Source organism: Podarcis muralis, chromosome 18, assembly GCF_964188315.1.
Source record: "Podarcis muralis chromosome 18, rPodMur119.hap1.1, whole genome shotgun sequence".
Lineage (NCBI taxonomy): Eukaryota > Metazoa > Chordata > Lepidosauria > Squamata > Lacertidae > Podarcis > Podarcis muralis.
Window position 1 is genome coordinate 4,399,643 of NC_135672.1, and position 19,491 is coordinate 4,419,133.

Below are 19,491 nucleotides of genomic sequence, written 5' to 3' on the forward strand. Positions count from 1 at the left end.
TGAGGGAGGGTTTGAAGGGGGGAAATAATGAATATGATATGTTTTGATAATTTGTTATGTTGAAAGTGTTAATAAAAAATTAAAAAGAAACATGCAGATAGACTATCTCTGGGTTGGTTTGCTTCACACTGACTATAGTTGCTGGTTACCCTTCGTAGATTGTATGCTTTTTTTGTGAATTTGCCTTAGTCCTTTTCCACTAGGAACTGCCAGGACGCTTATTTTTATTAATATAATTATTAGAGATATTTTTAATTGATTTTTCACAGATTGGCCAGTTTACTTATATTTCAACATAGGTTTTTCTTAAAAATTTGACTCCCCACCCTTACTTCCAGGATACTTTCATTCCCTAACTTCTGAAGCAATTCCTCCTCCTTAGTAACTAATTATTCTGGCTGCTGTTGTCGCAGACATAATTAGTTTAATCATCTTTTTTGGGGAACTCCCTCCCTAGGAAAAAAGCGGCAGGACTTTTGGGAACAACCAACTGGAACATTTTCTTCAACTCCTTATCTATCTTTCCCCCCAAAGCCTTTAGCTTTTATATACTTCCACCACATGTGACAAAAAAGGATGCTCTTGTTGCGGTGAGTTCCGCAGGTGAACCAGGTGAGGAAGTGTTGCTTCTCCAGCCACCAGTCCCTCCGCTTCCTGCAAATATGGAGGTGAAGCAATTGCAGAGGACGGCCAAGACTTTTCTGCTTGAAAAACTTCCCCACCCAAAAATTATATTTTTAAAATAATATTTATAAATATTATGTTTTTCTACGTGCTGGAAGCCACCCAGAGTGGCTGGGGAAACCCAGCCAGATGCGCGGGCCATAAATTATTATTAAGATGGGGATGCCCTGCAATTTCAACGGGTTTACTCCCGAGTAGGACCACGCCAGGGCACTGCCTGGATCGGGACCCGGAAGGGGTGGTGCCGCTCAGCCCCGATCCTGCCTCCAGGGTGGAGTAACGTGCGGAGAGTTTCCCTCTTTTCCAGCGATCCGGGAACGTGGCCAAGTGGGAGACCGACCTTGACACGCGTTTTGGGGAGCCCACCTCCGGAAAGCAGGTAAGGCGCACGTGAGGATGCGGGGATGCGCGCCCGCCTCCCCTTTTAAAATCGGCAGTCGAATTTGCATTGCAGCTTTGTTCCCCTTTGCAAAAAAATAAAAGTCTGTCTGATGTTGCAATGCATTGCAGATTTCCGGTGTTCCGCGCCCCGGAAACGCCTGCTTCCTCTCTTACTCGCGAGTAGGGACGAGGTTGGGGCCTCTACCTTGTAAGATCAAGAGGTTTGGGGGGCGATTAACTTTCCTCCCCCCCCCCCCAGCGATCCTCTCTTTCTGTTTTTCCCACGGTGGGTTGCCAACTAACGGGGAGGAGGAACAGATGGTATTTAAGACGACCACCAATTTTTGACTCAATAAAGTTAGCAGAAAACATCCTTTTATTTTTATTTTTAATTTTTTTTTATTAACAATTCCAACATAACACAATATCAAAACATATTATATTCATTATTTTCCCCCTCCCCATCTCCTCTCTCTGATTTCTCAACACCTCTTGTTCTCTGCGTACTGCAAAATTGTATAAATCCTTATATTATCTGTTTACTATGTTAGCAATCAATAGGTTTGTGTATGTTTATTCAAAACCTGCCAAAGAGTCCAATTCGTTTTGTTGTCTTTTTAAATACTTTGTAAAAAGTTCCCATTCTTCTTTAAAGTCACAGTTGTCCTTATCTCACAGTTTATATGTCAATTTCTCCAGTTCAACATAGTCAATCAATTTCTCTTGCCATTATTCTTTCATTGGGATTTCCTCATTCTTCCATCCTTGTGCTGTCAAGACTCTCGCTGCTGTTGTCTCATACATAAATAAGTTATTTAATTTCCTTGGCAAGTCTTTTCCTACAATCCCTAACAAGAATGCTTCTGGGTTTTTTTTACAAATGTCATTTTAAACATTTTCTTCAATTCATTATATATCATTTCCCAAATTTTTAAAATTTCTCTACATTCCCACCACATATGATAAAAGGTCCCTTCCTTTTCAGAAAACATTGTTTTATACACGGGAAAAGACGGCAATTCCAGAGACTTTCTGCTCCAAGCAATTCCCACCCTCATTGATAACTGTTATTTGCAAAACGATATCAAATTTTAATTTAATAATAAAACTCCCCCCCCATAAAGTGCTGGTTAGGGACTTGGGGGCATCTTAATTATTTTCAGATGCTTGTCAGATTTATTTGAATTCCACCCCTTCCCCCCATTTGATCTGGATTATCATTATTATTATTACTACTACTACTAATAATAAAATTTTATTTATATCCCGCCCTCCCCAGCCAAGCCGGGCTCACCTTGTAATTGTTATTTCAAAATCTTATAAATGCAGCAAAATGTGAATTGCAGGGGAGTATGAGAATTTTTAAAAATCAATGTTATTAAAGGTTTTCAACCTAATATACCATAAAATTCAAGCTAAACTAAAGAGAAGAATGACCAAAAAAAATCAAACAGGAAAAAACTAAAAACGTCTTCTTTCTTCATATGGGGTTCAAAGAACTCCACACACAGTATCTTGTCCCTTACGACAGGGCTGCAAAGTTTGCCCGTGTTCTTCAGCCCATTCCGCAGATGGGGAAGACTGAGGCCAAGAGCCGGGCGGTTGGTGTGGCTTGCCTTTCTCATGCCTCATGTCAGAGGCGGCATTCGAACTCGGGGCTTCCTGCTTTGCAGCTGTGTCTCGGGGTAGGGGGTGGGGGGCTGCGGTTCAGTGGGGAAGGGATTTCAGCCAAAAATATTCACGATCTGGAAACTCAAAACGGGGAACTGGTAGATCAAAAGCAGCATTTGGAGCCCAGTTGCTGGAAAGATGCAGGAAATGGATTTTCCTGGCAATCTTCCCGTTGTAAGCATGCGGAAAGAATTTCCTGCCAGGGGGAATTCCTCCTTTCAAAGAACTATGAATAATTGGGATTCTGGCTTCCTGAAAGTTCTGGGTTTTTATTTTTTAAATCAGTGAGTCTTTTTCATTTGGAATTTTAGAGGGTTTTCTCCCCCCCCCCCTTTATATTATTTATTGGCGTCAAAATGGAGGGTAGGCAAACATGTGCTTTTATTTAAAATGCATCTCTGGGTTATTTGCGGGGCGTAGGAATTCGTTCATTTTTTCCCCTTCAAAATATAGTTTGGCCCCCCAAAAGGCCTGAGGGACAGTGGACCGGCCCCCTGCTGAAAAACTTTGCTGGCCCCTGAGATGATAGATAGATAGATAGATAGATAGATAGATAGATAGATAGATAGATAGATTAGATGGATTAGATAGATACAGTAGATAGATGATAGATAGATGATAGATAGATAGATAGATAGATAGATAGATAGATAGATAGATAGATAGATAGACACTCGACCTATTCAGAAGTTAATGCTAATATGGCGAAATTGACAGCAAAAATAAAGCGATAAAAGAGACAAATGTATCTTTAACCCAATGTATTATTGCAGGCTTTTTTTTTACCATTCAAGCAACATATGTTTCAACATTTCTCCGATGAAAAGAGGGACGTCCTTTTCAATAATTAATAATAATAATAGCTACCAGACTTTTAGAAGACGTCTGAAGGCAGCCCTGTTTAGGGAAGCTCTTAATGTTTAATACACTATTGTATTCTAATATTCTGTTGGAAGCTGCCCAAAGTGGCTGGGGAAACCCAGCCAGATGGGAGGGGTATAAAAAATAAATTTATTATTATTATTATTATTATTATTATTATTATTATTATTATTATTATTACTGCTCCCATCTGACTGGGCTGCCCCAGCCACTCTGGCCGACTCCCAACATATAAAATATTATAATAAAACATGAACGTATCATTCAGTCTATGTCTTGTTCTTAGAAGTGCATAGATTTTTACAAAACATAAGAAAATTCACCCCAGAATCATTTCCACTGACCCCTGAAAGTGTCAGTTCCAACCACTTTGGAAATCCCAGATCAGTTGAACCGGGGGGGGGGGGTTGTATTCCTCTGGCTCCCCTCCAAAAAAACGTCGTTTTCGTATAAATAATGTCACCCTTGGGTTTTTTAAAAAGAAGAAGAAAAGGAAAAAAAAAAACCTCTTGCACGACCGTCGCTTTCCCTAAAAGGAAGTGAGTTCAGCAGGCATTACTCATCTGGGTTCTGAATCTTCCTCAAACAGAGAGATTTCCCGTGTTTTGGGTCAGGATCCGAGCGAGCGACTTGCAATCCGAGCTCCGTAGGGTGACCTCAGGGTCCTGTTCAGGAGCCTTTTCTTAAAATATCCACCTTTTTCCATCTTTTTCCCTCTCCCTTCTTCTTATAATTTTCAAAAAAGGAGACAGCGACGAGGAGACCCATCGCCAATTCCGCCTTGAGGCTCCGCATTTTGTTCCGGTCGGAAAGTGGTGCCGGTAAGAACATGAACCTGGGTTTAATAAATAATAATGTTATTTATAAATAACAAAACGAAGATTCCTTGCAATGCGGGAATTGGGGCTGAATACCTTTCGATGGGATACATATGGGGAAAGTAAAAATCTTCTTTGAGCTGTTGCTTCCTGGCTACCGCTCAACTTCCTCGTGTTGTTGGGGATTAAATTAAGATCTTGAGAGTGGGGAGGGGGGCTGTGAATACAATAAATAAATATTGATTTATTGATTTGTTTCTGGGATCTTTTATAAAGGGCAGTATATAAACAGAACTATTGTTGTTGTTAATACACCTCAGAGTAGACCCATTGAAATAAATGGATCTGTGTATTATTTCACAAAATTTGTATACTGCTTAAGAACCTCTAAGAAGTTTAATGACAATAGGAAATGTTTAAATGGTCATTTTTTTAAGGGGGGGCAGTTAAAAGCAGTTATGTTGAAATATTCAAAGGATGATGGAGCTCAAACCCATGTAACTTCTACTTGACTAAACAAAAATGTTTTAAGCAGGGACAAAAGTTAGACTTCCCCCCTTTTTGTAAATACTTTCTACATCATATTATAATGTATAGAGGGTGAAAGTTAGTCTTGTCCATGTGGATTTCAAAAGCAGACTTATTGTGCAACAAAAAATATGAATATTGTGCAACAAAAAATGAATATTGTGCAACAAAAAACAAAACACCGTCCTCCAGTAAAATGACTCTCTGGAGTGACTTGAGAAGGATTGTGAATGGGATAGTTCAGCATTGTTTCCTAGCTCCCTGATTTTAAAAAAATAAAAATATGCATTTCATTGAGTCATAGAATCATAGAATTGTGGAGTTGCAAGGGAACCCCAGGGCTCATCCAGACCAACCCCCTGCAATGCAGGAATCTCAGCTCAAGCATCCATGGCAGATGTCCATCCAGCCTCTGCTTAGAAACCTTCCCCTGTTGAACAGCTCTTATTGTCAGAAAGTTTCTACCATATGTTTAGTCGGAGTCTCCATTCTATAACTTGAAGCCATGGGTTCGAGTCCCACCCTCCAGAGCAGGAGAAAACCAGCTTGTTCTACCTTCCTTGTCACAGCCTTTCAGATATTTGAAGGTGGCTCTCATATCTGCTCTCAGTCTCCTCTTTTCCAGCCTAAACATGCCCAGCTCCTTCAACCGTTCCTCATCAGGCCTGGATTCCAGACCTGTAAAATTAATTCCACCTTTTTTATTACAAGCACAGTGTATACTGTTTCCTTCTGTCTGCCTTCTAAAAAGTTTGATGCTAAATCATGGGGCCTTGCCAAAAAGGAAGAGGTTTCCCTGTATTTAAGAATCTGAACCTCCCCACGCAGAAGCAGTCTACCTCTGAATTAGCAACTGCTGCAGATATGCTGATGACACAACCTTGATGGCAGAAAGTGAGGAGGAATTAAAGAACCTTTTAATGGGGGTGAAAGAGGAGAGCGCAAAATATGGTCTGAAGCTCAACAGCAAAAAAACGAAGATCATGGCCACTGGTCCCATCACCTCCTGGCAAATAGAAGAGGAAGAAATGGAGGCAGTGAGAGATTTTACTTTCTTGGGCTCCATGATCACTGCAGATGGTGACAGCAGCCACGAAATTAAAAGACGCCTGCTCCTTGGGAGAAAAGCAGTGACAAACCTAGACAGCATCTTAAAAAGCAGAGACATCACCTTGCCAACAAAGTTCCGTATAGTTAAAGCTATGGTTTTCCCAGTAGTGATGTATGGAAGTGAGAGCTGGACCATCAAGAAGGCTGATCGCCAAAGAATGGACGCTTTTGAATTCTGGTGCTGGAGGAGACTCTGGAGAGTCCCATGGACTGCAAGAAGATCCAACTGATCCATTCTGAAGGAAATCAGCCCTGAGTGCTGACTGGAAGGACAGATCCTGAAGCTGAGGCTCCAAGACTTTGGCCATGAGAAGAGAAGACTCCCTGGAAAAGACCCTGATGTTGGGAAAGATGGAGGGCACAAGGACATGGGACGGCAGAGGACGAGATGGTGGGATAATGTTCTCAAAGTTACCAGCATGAGTTTGACCAAACTGCAGGAGGCAGTGGAGGACAGAGGTGCCTGGCGTGCTCTGGTCCAGGGGGTCACGAAGAGGCGGACACGACTAAACAACTAAACAACAACAACAACAAGTTGCTTTGGGAGACGATAATCAGGCATAGCTCAGTTCTGTGAAGCTTGGAGGTGGGGTGTGAGGCATCTGGGCTTTAGCAGTACAGTGGTACCTCGGGTTAAGAACTTAATTCGTTCTGGAGGTCCGTTCTTAACCTGAAACTGTTCTTAACCTGAGGTACCACTTTAGCTAATGGGGCCTCCCGCTGTCGCCGTGCCACCGTTGCGCAATTTCTGTCCTCATCCTGAAGCAAAGTTCTTCACCTGGGGTACCATTTCTGTAGAAGCCAAGCCCTGGCTCCGTGGCTCACCTGAAGAAAGCGAATCCTCCTGCCGCCAAGTTGGGAGAGCATTGAATGGCCACATTCTCACAGCAATGGCGGCTGTGCTGCTGCTTCTCAGTCCAGCTCAGCTCCCTTTGGAATTATAATAGCATCACCTCCATTGCCATATTGCGGAAAGAGGGGAAGAGGGGGCTGAGGGGGAAATGTCCGGGAGACCAGAGCACGCCAGACACGACTAAACGACAACAAGCGGACAGGCCACTGGGAAAGGCTGGTGCATTTGTGGTGGGCTTCCCCGGAGGCCGCCTGCTGACCCTTGTCAGAAACAGGATGCTGGGTTCAGTGGTCCTCTGGGTCTGAGTCAGGCAAGAAGAGTTGCAGTATTTTGGGGGGGGCGGCGGCGTAAGAGGGGGTAGATTCAATGGCTTGGAGGAAGTGGGTTGAGAAAAAGGCCTCCTCTCTCCCTCTCATCTTGCAGACATCCAAGGAAATCTGATCGTGGGAAGATTCCAGGCAGAAATTTCCCGTTAAACTGCGGAACTCCCTCCCACAGGGTTTAAAAGAGGAATGGGGAAATTCGTGGAGGAGGAGTGGGCTGTTGATGGCAACTAGCAACCAGCTTATTCCAAGCAGATCCCCCCTTTTTTTTACAGGAAAAACCCCTTTCCCCAGGGTGTTCCAAAAGATTCTATATGCTTTACTTGAGATTCCTGCATTGCATGGGGGGGGTTGGACTAGATGACCCTCGGGTCCCTTCCGACTCTACGATTCCAAAGCTTTGAAGCAATATCTTCTGGTTGGCGCTTTTGTGTTGTTTCGAGACGCAGCTTCTCTCTCTTTCTGCACTTCCTGCTTTCTTCACCAAAACTGACATGTATCTGCACACAGGATGTGGCTTTCGAGCGAAGCCCGAACTCGGTTCTTTGTAAACGGAGCTTGCACCGCTGCAGGAGGGCGGTCGGATCCTGCCCTCCCTCTCCCCGCCCTCGACTTCCTCTCTCAACTTCCCTTCACGGGACACCTCTCTTCTTTTAGAGACACCCCAGGGGCCTCGATTCCTGGCCTTCAAGAACCATCTCTCATATATAAACACAAACACACACACACACACACACACACAGAGAGACACACACTCTGCATGTTTTTAACAGTGAAGGAGGAGGCAGTTAATTCAGTAGGAGGCGCCTTCATTTCCCCCCAGTTATATTTTATTAAATTTCCAGAAATTTCACATATGCATTCCAATACATACTAATTTTTTCTTCCCATGGTGCTTTTTTTTAATATCTCCCCTTTGCTGCACCATATTTTCTCTCTCTTATAACATTAGAGATCCCAGGACCCAGGGAGATTAGACTGGCCTTGACCAGAGCCAGGGCCTTTTTGGCGGTGGCCCTGGCCTGGTGGAACGCTCTCTCATAAGAGACTAGGACCCTGTGGGATTTAACATCTTTCTGCCAGGCCTTTGGTCGGGGTTCAGTCTGATTCTTTTCTTTCTACAAAGCTCATACCAAGAACTGACTTAGTTGGTCTTTAAGGTGCTACTGGAAGGAATTTTTTTTGTCTTTTCTTTCTGTATAAGAATAAGCATTAAAGAGGCCTTCTAGCCCATTCACGGGTCCTTTAAAAGACCAGTGGTAACAGTTGGCCCTGGAGAATATTAAAAAGGTAAATGGACACCTGACCATTCGGTCCAGTCGTGATCGACTCTGGGGTTGCGGCGCTCATCTCGCTTTACTGGCCAAGGGAGCCGGCGTACAGCCGGGTCATGTGGCCAGCAGGACTAAGCCGCTTCTGGCGAACCAGAGCAGCGCACGGAAACGCCGTTTACCTTCCCTCCGGAGTGGTAACTATTTATCTACTTGCACTTTGACGTGCTTTTGAACTGCTAGGTTGGCAGGAGCAGGGACCGAGCAACGGGAGCTCACCCCGTCATTGCAGGGATTCGAACCGCCGACCTTCTGATCGGCAAGTCCTAGGCTCAGTGCTTTAACCCACAGCACCACCCGTATCCCTTGGAGAATATTAACCTCTCTCAATTTTACCTGTGCACTGCCATCTGTCCAGATTTTAATTTGCTCTGAACTAATTTTAAGATGCATTTAATTAAGTGATTGATTGCTTGTTTTTATGTTCTTATGTTCTTTGTATACTGTATTAGTTTTGTGATGTTAGCCACCCTGAACCCGGCTCTGGCCGGGGGGGGGGGGGTACAAATAAATGATGATGATGATGATGATGATGATTACAACCACCTCTAATTCCAGGCTTGGACTGGTTCACAGGATTATAGACTTGTACAGTTGGAAGGGACCCCAAGAGTCATCATTCTAGAGTCATCGCAAGGCAGGTATCGCAGCTAAAAAATCCCTGACAGCTGTCCCCCTCCAAAAAAAACCCCTCTGTTTTAAAAAGAAAAGGCATTATATAAAAATCATGTCTATCCGTTCTGCTGCAGGTTGAAGAGCCTCTGAACGACCGGCGGAACTCCTTGACACTTTAAAATTCGGTTGTCCGAAAAACTCCTCCGTCGCAGTGGCAAATCTCTCGGCTATCAGTAACTTTTGTGGGGCAGCCGAATCGAGCAGGAGATGTCTAACCCTCTGCGGCAAGTTTTCAACAAGGACCGCACGTTCCGCCCCAAGAAGAAATTCGAACCCGGGACGCAGCGCTTTGAGCTGCACAAAATGGCGCAGGCGTCTCTCAACGCCGGGCTGGACTTGAAGGTGGCCGTGCAGCTGCCGCCGGGCGAGGAGTTGAACGACTGGGTGGCCGTCCATGTGGTGGACTTCTTCAACCGCATCAACCTCATCTATGGGACCATCGCTGACTCCTGCACGGAGCAGAGCTGCCCCGTCATGTCCGGGGGTCCGAAATATGAGTACCGGTGGCAGGACGAGAAATCCCGCAAGCCCACTGCCCTCTCGGCTCCACAATACATGGACCTGCTGATGAACTGGATCGAAGTGCAGATCAACAACGAGGACCTTTTCCCCACCAACGTTGGTGAGTCCGTTTTCGGGATTTGGGGTGGGGTGGGGGGCCGCCGGACGTCAGCCAGCAGCGTGATGGGGCTGCACAAAAAGGCGCATGGGGTTCTAGGCTGCATTAATCCAGAATGTGACAGCCAGACTGGTGACTGGGAGTAGCCACTGAGACCGCATAACACCGGTCTTGAAAGACCGACATTGGCTCCCAGTACGTTTCCGAGCACAATTCAAAGTGTTGGTGCTGACCTTGAAAGCCCTAAACGGCCTCGGCCCAGTATACCTGAAGGAGCATCTCCACCCCCATCGTTCTGCCCGGACACTGAGGTCCAGCTCCGAGGGCCTTCTGGCAGTTCCCTCACTGTGAGAAGCCAAGTTACAGGGAACCAGGCAGAGGGCCTTCTCGGTGGTGGCGCCTGCCCTGTGGAACGCCCTCCCATCAGATATCAAAGAGATAAACAACTACCAGACTTTGAGAAGACATCTGAAGGCAGCCCTGTTCAGGGAAGCTTTTAATGTTTAACAGACTACTGTATTTTAATACTTTGTTGGATGCCGCCCAGAGTGGCTGGGGAAACCCAGCCAGATGAGCGGGGTATAAATAATAAATTATTATTATTATAATTAATAGAACCTTGCATTCCCAAGTCACGGGAAGGTGGTGGTTCAGTTTTTGCCCTGTGCTGGACAGATCCTCTGTCGTGGGGTGGTTTGGACCCAGAGGAAGCATGGGGGGGGGGGGAAACCAGCTGGGGAGCCCCCAAGGGAAGAAGGCTCAGAGCCCGGGAAGGGGTGGTGGGACGGCGATGAGGAGTCAGAGGGAGAAGAGGAAGAGGACTGGAAGGTGGAGGTGGCAGAAGCTGAAGAGGCAACAGGGCTTAGTGAGCGGGGAGAGTCTGTGCCAGAGAGGAGTCCAGAATCAGAGGCAGGAGCTGAAGCAGGAGAGGAGGGAGGTCAGGAGGCAGAGATGGGTCAGGCTGGTGAAGATGCCAGGGAGTCTCTCCCTCCTGTTGCAACCAGCTCCCCTCCCCGCTAGTCTCCCAGAACCAGGAGAGGCATGAAAAGGGCGGAGGAGAGGTTGGTTTTGCGCAGGCGCAGTCTCCGATTGCTTGGGGAAAACCCATGAGAGGAGGAGACCTAGGCAGCTGTCATGGACTGACTGGATGCAGAAGAGTGGTGGAAGGAACCTGCTGGGGGAACGCCCAAGGGAAGTCCGGAATCAGAGGTGGAAACTGAAGCAGGAGAGGAGGGAGGCAGAGATGAGTCCGGCTGGTGAAGTGTCACGGATATCTCCCCCTCCTGCTGTGACAAGCTCCCCTCTCCGCTGGTCTCCCAGAACCAGGAGAGGCATGAAAAGGGCAGCGGAGAGGTTGGCTGCACACAGGAGCAGTCTCTGATTGTTTGGAGAAAGCCCTGGAGAGGAGGGGATTGAGATGGCTGTGGGAAGGCAGGGACTTTCAGTCTTGGCAACTGATCCATTGGAGAAACCAGCCAAGTCTCAGGGGGGGTACTTGCCTAGAGGCAGAGTCTGTATACAAGGTCCAGTCCAGTCCTAAGGTCAGGTGTATCTCAGTTCACATAGTTGGACGATCCGGGGGTCAAGAAAGCTGTGAGTCGCAAGAAGCAGCAAGGTCTGGTCAGAAAGGAGAAATGTTTGTTTCCAGCAACTCACTGAGGCTGCTTAAGAAAGCTGGAGTCAGCTGCTTCACATCAGGAGCAAGAAGGCTGATCAGCAGGGGGCTGGATGGACCCATCAGTCTGACTTGATAGGAAGCAAGCTTGCTACTTAAATCAGTTGTACACCGTATTTTTCGCTCTATAAGATGCACCAGACCACAAGACGCACCTAGTTTTTGGAGGAGGAAAACAAGGAAAAATATATTCTGAATCTCAGAAGCCAGAACAGCAAGAGGGATCGCTGCGCAGTGAAAGCATCAATCCCTCTTGCTGTTCTGGCTTCTGGGATAGCTGCGCAGCCTGCATTCGCTCCATAAGACGCACACACATTTCCCCTTACTTTTTAGGAGGGAAAAAGTGAGTCTTATAGAGCAAAAAATATGGTATTTGTAACGAGGAGGACTAGAAACTTTTTTATTAGAGGGAAGGCCATAGCTCAGCCGTAGAGGTCCAAAAGGCTCCTGGAGGGCTGCTGCTGGCCAGTGTGGACAGTATTGACCTTAGACAGGGGCAGTGTGTGTGTGTGTGTTGGGCATCTCCGCCACCCGTCGTCACCTGGGCATCATGTGCGTTTCTCGCACCAGGTACCCCGTTCCAGAAGAACTTCCTCAAGTCCGTCAAGAAGATCCTCTCGCGGCTCTTCCGAGTCTTCGTCCACGTCTACATCCACCACTTTGACCGCATCGCCCAGATGGGCTCCGAAGCCCACGTCAACACCTGCTACAAGCACTTTTACTATTTTGTGACGGAGTTTGGCCTCATCGACACCAAGGAGCTGGAGCCCTTGGTGAGTGCCCAGCCGCGCTGAGCCCCTTGGGCTGGGACCAGGCCTCCTCTGCGGAAGAGGCTTGCCAATCTTTTCTTCATACAGTGGACGCTTGGGTTGCGAACGTGATCCATGCGGGAGGCACGTTCACAACCCACAGCACCGCATCTGCGCACGCATGGCCTGCAATTTGGCGCTTCTGCACATGCGCGAGCCCTGAAACCCGGAAGTAACCTGTTCTGGTAATTCCGGGTTTCGGTGCGTCCGTAACCTGAAAACGCGCAACGTGAAGCATCTCCCGCTTGCACTACTGCAATGCGCTCTACGTGGGGCTGCCTTTGAAGGTGACCCGGAAACTACAACTAATCCAGAATGCAGCAGGTAGACAGGTGACTGGGAGCGGCCGCCGGGACCATATAACACCGGTTCTGAGAGATCTGCATTGGCTCCCAGTACGTTTCCGAGCACAATTCAAAGTGTTGGTGCTGACCTTTAAAGCCCTAAAAGGCCCAGTATCCCTGAAGGAGCATCTCCATCCCCATCGTTCTGCCCGGACACTGAGGTCCAGCACAGAGGGCCTTCTGGCGGTTCCCTCACTGCGAGAAGCCAAGTTACAGGGAACCAGGCAGAGGGCCTTCTCGGTGGTGGCACCTTCCCTGTGGAACACCCTCCCTTCAGATGTGAAGGAAATAAGCAGCTATCTTATCTTTAAAAGACATCTGAAGGCAGCCGTGTTTAGGGAAGTTTTTAATATTTAATGCTGTACTGTTTTTAACACTTGATTGGGAGCCGCCCAGAGTGGCTGGGGAAACTCAGCCAGATGGGCGGGGTATAAATATAAATTATTATTATTATTATTATTATTATTATTATTATTATTATTAACCCAAGGTATGACTGTATTTATATGTACAAAACCACCAAGGTGATGGCATAAAATACAGCCCTCTCGCATTGTCAGGGGTTGAGCTGGATCATCCTTGATGTTCCTTTCCAACGCCACAGTTCTATGACCCTGTGGCTTTCAGTGATATTTATATACCGCTCAACGTGCAGAATCACCAAGCGGCTTGCACTGAGGTCATTTTGGAAAAGAAGAGGAAGAGCAAGGCTAAGCCCCATTTGGAAATTGTCATTAGTAATACTGGAAACGGAAATACAGCACCGTCGAGGGAGAAGGGACCACGAGGGTCACGTAGCCCAACCCCCTGCCACGCAGGAATCTTTTTGCTCAACGTGAGACTCGAACCCACAGCCCTGAGATTAAAAGCCTCATGCTCTACCGACTGAGCTACCCCACATGTTATTACGATGACCATCATCATTTTTATAGCTTTCATATACTGCCTGGTGCGCAAAATTCCAAAGTCATTTCCATAAGACATAATAAGATGATTTTTTTAAAAAATGGCAACGCCAAGTAATATTTGGAAATCGTTTTTATTATTACCATCATCTTCATTATTACTGGTCCTGTTATTATTATATTTATATGCCGTTAACCTACCTTGCCTACAAGACCTTCATAAGGTCTAGCAGCTTGCTGTTTTTTTTCTTAAAAAGTGGTGTCCTGAACCTTATTTTACCTTTGTTGCTGTGCAATGTTGATGATGATGATAATAATAATAATAATAATAATAATAATAATAATAATAATAATAATAATAATAATATAGTACCCTCCCCAGCCAAGGCCGGGCTCAGGGCGGCTAACAATCAATAATAAAAACAAGTTGAATGAATACAACTTAAAAACAAGATTAAAACACAACATTGAAACATTAAAATGCAGCCAAGCTGATATAGATATAGATAGATATTCATTCTTTCTCACAGTTTCGGACGGCAGAAAAGCACTCATTTCTTTCCCCCTGCCCTCTTCTATTCGACAGAAGGAAATGACCTCAAGGATTTGCCACTGACGCCCTGCAGGGAGCGATTCCCCCGGCCAGATACGAGCCTCTCCTGGGACTGCGGAACTCTCCTCCACTAGGGAGGGCAAGCGGAATCTGGAGCGCCTTCCTTCCTCCCCTCTTTAAAGAAAATAATATATTGTTTTATAAAACAAAGCCAAAGAAGGGGGAGGGGGGGGAGAGAGAGTTATCCTAAGACGACTACTAAAAACTGTTTTATACAATGATTTTCCTTGTTAGAGAGAGTGTGTGTATGATGTTGTGTGTGTGCCTGTATGTATTATAACCAGGGATAGAATCATAGAACCCGAAAATCCTGAGGGTCATCTAGTCCAACCCTCTGCAATGCAAGACTCTTTTTGCCCAATGTGGGATTCGAACCCACAACATGAGTCTCATGTTGTCCCTATCTTTAAAAAAAGGGGCGGGGGGAGAAGACCCAGGTAACTATTGACCGGTGAGCTTGACGTTGATACCAGGAAAGGTCCTAGAATCATTCAACTTGTTTTTATTATTGCTGGTAAGCCGCTCTGAGCCCGGCCTTGGCTGGGGAGGGCGGGGTATAAATAAAAATTATTATTATTATTATTAGAACAGATAATTCAACAGGTGGTTTCTGTGAGCATTTAGAAAAAGGAGTCTAGAGTTCAGATCAGGGGAAGTCATAGCGTTGCGCTATTCTGCCTTGGTCAGACCACATCTGGAGTCCAGTGTCCAGTTCTGGATGCCACAATTTAAGAAGGATGTTGACAAGCTGGGAACATGTGCAGAGGAGGGCGACCAGAATCATCAAGGGTCTGGAAAGGAAGCCTGATGAGGAACGGTTGAAGGAGCTGGGGACGTTTAGCCTAGGAGAGAGGAGAATGAGAGGAGACATGAGAGCCATCTTCAAATATTTCAAGGGCTGTCACATGGAAGAGCAAACTTGCTTTCTCCTGCTCTGGAGGGCAGGACTCGAACCCATGGCTTCAAGTTGCAAGAAAGGAGATTCCGACTCAACATCAGGAAGTGCTTTCTGACAGTGAGAGCTGTTCCACAGCGGAAGGGACTCCCTCGGAAGTGTGGGAATGTTCAGGGATGCAGGAGAGGATATATTGTTTGATTATAGCCTTTCCAAATTGTGTTAACAAGTTTACAATTTTAGCAGAGTAACATTCCCCTGTTTAAACTCGCAGCGGATATGTTTGCTCAGGCTCCCTAAAGCCTCTATAATAACTATTCTGGTATTTTCCCCTTATTCCCTCATAAAAGATAAGACACAGCACAGTCTTCTATAAAAGTATAAAAAGAGTTTACTTACTCACATTCTGTTCACAGTTGGATCCCAGAAGGCAGACTTAGCTTAGCAAAGTAACATACACCTGGAAATTATCTCCTAAGGAGACAGTCCCTTTGTCCTCTCTTGGCTGGAAACCTAGAGACATAGCTGTCAACTTTTCCCTTTTCTTGTGAGGAATCCTATTCGGAATAAGGGGATTTCCCTTTAAAAAAAAGGAAAACATTGACAGCTATGGCTAAGGGCATCTTTGGCTAACCAGATGTTGCTTCTTCAATGCATGTAGTCAAAGACTGAGAGATGGCTGCCCTGCCCTGTGCTTTTGTCATTACCTGCACAGGTGAGGCCACACCCACCTCTAGTCACATGCAGAGGAAGTCTGTCCCAGCCCAAAAGGAAACAGGAAGTTTACCTGCTGGCTGGACAAACATGCCTCCCCAGGTGTAAACATGTTCACTCTAGGAATGTTGTACTTGACTGCTCTTGTGTTTCACATCCCACAAGAAGAAGGTTGTGGCCTCTCCTTCCTTGAAGGTTGTGAAGCAGAGGTTGGAGGGCCATCTGCCATGGATGCTTGAACTGAGATCCCTGCATTGCAGGGGGTTGGACTGGATGACCTTGAGGGTTCCCTTCCGATTCTAGGATTCTGTGTTGAACTTCAGGCCACGGCCCTCACAGACGCCACTTGACCGGAGTGTTTCTTCCTGGCTGGCCCTTCCTTTCCCTTGCCCAGGCGGGGGGTGGAGAGGGGCACCCGTTTGAGTGTGCGCAGAAACTGGCCCACCCATGGGATCCCCTCCCACTTTGACCAGCGGAACTGGCACTGCCACAACAGGTGCTGCCCAATAATTGTAAGAAATCGGTCCTGAGCTCACGCTTTGGAACTCCCTGCCACTTGATATTGGGCATGCGCCTCCGCCCTACCTGTTCCAGCTAAAAAAATTCTTGCTTCAGAAGCCGATGTGAGTTTTAATCAGTTTTTAGGACTCTCTCGGACTTGTGATTTGGGGGGTAGGGTTGAAAGGAGCCTCTTCCTGCCATTAAACCTCTTTGGGGTTTTTTTGTAAGTGGTTTGGGGCCTGGATCTTACGGGGAATTATTTCGCTTGGGCAAAATCTGCCTGTACTTTTACGTGCAGAACTCTGTTCAGACCACTAGCTGGAAATACATGTATTTTTTAAAGATAATAATAATAATAATAAACTTTTCTAGCACTGCCTCCGTTTGATAATCTATTCTCTCACCATAAAGTGTTGTGCTTTTGATGGGATCCTGGTGGGATTTTATTATTATTTTTTAGCAATTTTGGGACACAACGAGTCCTGTCCCAGGTCTTCTGAAGCGTGTCCTCTTGAATTGGCTGGGTTGGCAAGGGAACCTCGGATGTGGCCCTCAGAATCCCCGGTCTGGCCCTCAGAACACTTCTCAGGCCACACTCCCTTTCCCCCCACAAATTAAAACACAGTAAGACATCAAACATTAAAAACCTTCCCCGTATGTTTAATGCAAATATCTTCATATGCCCGCTTAACGTATTTATTGCAAGCCATGTCTTGTGTTTTAACAAATTTTATGTACATTCCTCAAATACATTTTTGCCTACATGACCATGCAGGTTCTAATGCAAAAGTTTTTGTGTGTGTTTTGAAATCGCTTCAGAGGAAGCAATTCATAAATGAAATTAAAAACAACACGAATATGTGATTGGATGCATATATTACCCTAAATCAGGGGTCAGCAAACTTTTTCAGCAGGTCCACTGTCCCTCAGACCTTGTGGGGGGCCAGACTATATTTTTTTTTGGGGGGGATGAACGAATTCCTATGCCCCACAAATAACCCAGAGGTGCATTTTAAATAAAAGGACACATTCTACTCATGTAAAAACACGCTGATTCTTTGACTGCCCGCAGGCCAGATTGAGAAGGCGATTGGGCCGGATCCGGCCCCTGGGCCTTAGTTTGCCTACCCATGCCCTAAACACCTGTTTTTATGGACACAACCTTTCATGGGAGAGATGCTCCGCAAAATTCGGAGAAGTGGGAACGCCCAAAGAGAACGGTTCTGGCAGCTGTGAATCAAGCCCCCTTCTGCACTGTGCATTTAAAGCAGTATTGCTCTGCTTTGAAAAGTCCTGGTTTCCTCCCCAAAGCATCCTGGGGAACTGTAGTTTGTTGCGGGCGCTGGGAGTTGTTGTTGTTTGTTGTTGTTGTTTAGTCGTGTCCGTCTCTTTGTGACCCCTGGACCAGAGCACGCCAGGCACTCCTGTCTTCCACTGCCTCCCGCAGTTTGGTCAAACTCATGCTGGTCGCTTCGAGAACACTGTCCCACCATCTCGCCCTCTGTCGTCCCCTTCTCCTTGTGCCCTCCATCTTTCCCAACATCAGGGTCTTCTCCAGGGAGTCTTCTCTTCTCATGAGGTGGCCAAAGTCTTGGAGCCTCAGCTTCACGATCTGTCCTTCCAGTGAGCACTCAGGGCTGATTTCCTTCAGAATGGAGAGGTTGGATCTTCTTGCAGTCCATGAGACTCTCAAGAGTCTCCTCCAGCACCAGAATTCAAAAGCATCCATTCTTCGGTGATCAGCCTTCTTTATGGTCCAGCTCTCACTTCCATACATCACTACTGGGAAGACCATGGCTTTAACTATACGAACCTTTGTTGGCAAGGTGACGTCTCTACTTCTCAAGATGCTGTCTAGGCTTGTCATTGCTTTTCTCCCATGAAGTAGGCGTCTTTTAATTTCGTGACTGCTGTCACCATCTGCAGTGATCATGGAGCCCAAGAAAGTAAAATTTCTCACTGCCTCCATTTCTTCCCCTTCTATTTGCCAGGAGGTGATGGGACCAGTGGCCATGATCTCAGTTTTTTTGATGTTGAGAGTTGTTCGGAGACCCCTATTCCCCTTCTCAGAACTGCGGTTCCCGGTTTAACAGCTAATCCTTTCCAGGAACTCTGGGGATTGAAGTTCCCTGAGGGGAGCAAGGAGGAGGGAGGGCATTTCCTGACCCCTCTCAGCGCCCTGAACTACAGATTCTTTGTGGAGGAAGACACAAGTACGGTGTGGAATTGCCATGAAATGCAATAGGAACCAACGTTGTGCTTCCATTCCTGATTGAAACTGGATTCTCAGCTGCTATGGGATTTGGCTGTTGACAGCCACATGCTCTTAACTTTCTCTGAAATATCTTTCCTCCTCCTCTCCCTTGCCCTCCCGTTGTCCTCGTATTCCTTCCCGGACTGAGGGATATTCCAGAGGGGAGTTCCCAGAAGCCTATCAAAATGTGCCAACAAACTTTGAGGCTGAAAAGCTCTCGATTTCCATGTGTGCTGGCAAGAAGGGACTTTTGGGGGGTAGGGAAGTCCCTTTTTTAAAAAAGAGAGATCAATTGCAAGGACCATTTCCTGGATTGTGAATGTGCTTGTTTAAATATACTTCTAAAAGAATAATAGAGTAGTTCGGGGTTTTTTTGAGGGGACCGACTTTTGCTGTTTCTCAAAGCGGATGCAATGAATCTGTGTCCCTCGCTCACCTTTCTGCAGACAGGTGAGAGATGTGAGCCTGTGATAAGAATTTTAAGGTCTTAGATATATAATAAATGTGCCAACCAAGCACATACATGGATCAACACCGGAGGACCGACCTGGAACCATTTTTGATTCCCAAACTGTCCCAAACTGACCAAATGTTTTCTCTGCAAGGTCAGAGGAAAATGGAAAAGCCTCCCCATCGTCTTTTCATTCACAAATTATGTCTTAAGGGCATGTCTGTCTGTGTTTTAATAGGGTGTGAGCCTGTGACCTGGCTCAGGAACTAAGGATTTATCATTACAAAAGACTGGCCAGGCTCCCCAGGGCATCCAATCAAGTGACCATTGACAGGTAACCTGCCAGACAGGAGATGAACAATGCACTCAGATTTCTGTTGTAGACTGCCCCTTCTGTGATGTCGGTATGATGTATCTGGGGGGTGGTCTTAGGTTACATCCCTTCTGTGATATAT

General features: G+C 46.2%; 1 protein-coding gene across 1 annotated transcript; it reads left to right on the top strand.

Annotated features, from left to right (window-relative positions):
- Nucleotides 1-930: 930 nt before the first annotated feature.
- On the top strand, nt 931-16,708 carry MOB3A (MOB kinase activator 3A). Its single transcript, XM_028713989.2, has 5 exons — nt 931-1,063; nt 4,364-4,439; nt 9,331-9,878; nt 12,121-12,323; nt 14,195-16,708. The coding sequence occupies exons 3-5, from the start codon at nt 9,464-9,466 to the stop codon at nt 14,222-14,224; spliced, it is 648 nt and encodes a 215-aa protein (XP_028569822.1). The 5' UTR covers nt 931-1,063; nt 4,364-4,439; nt 9,331-9,463; the 3' UTR covers nt 14,225-16,708.
- Nucleotides 16,709-19,491: the final 2,783 nt, after the last annotated feature.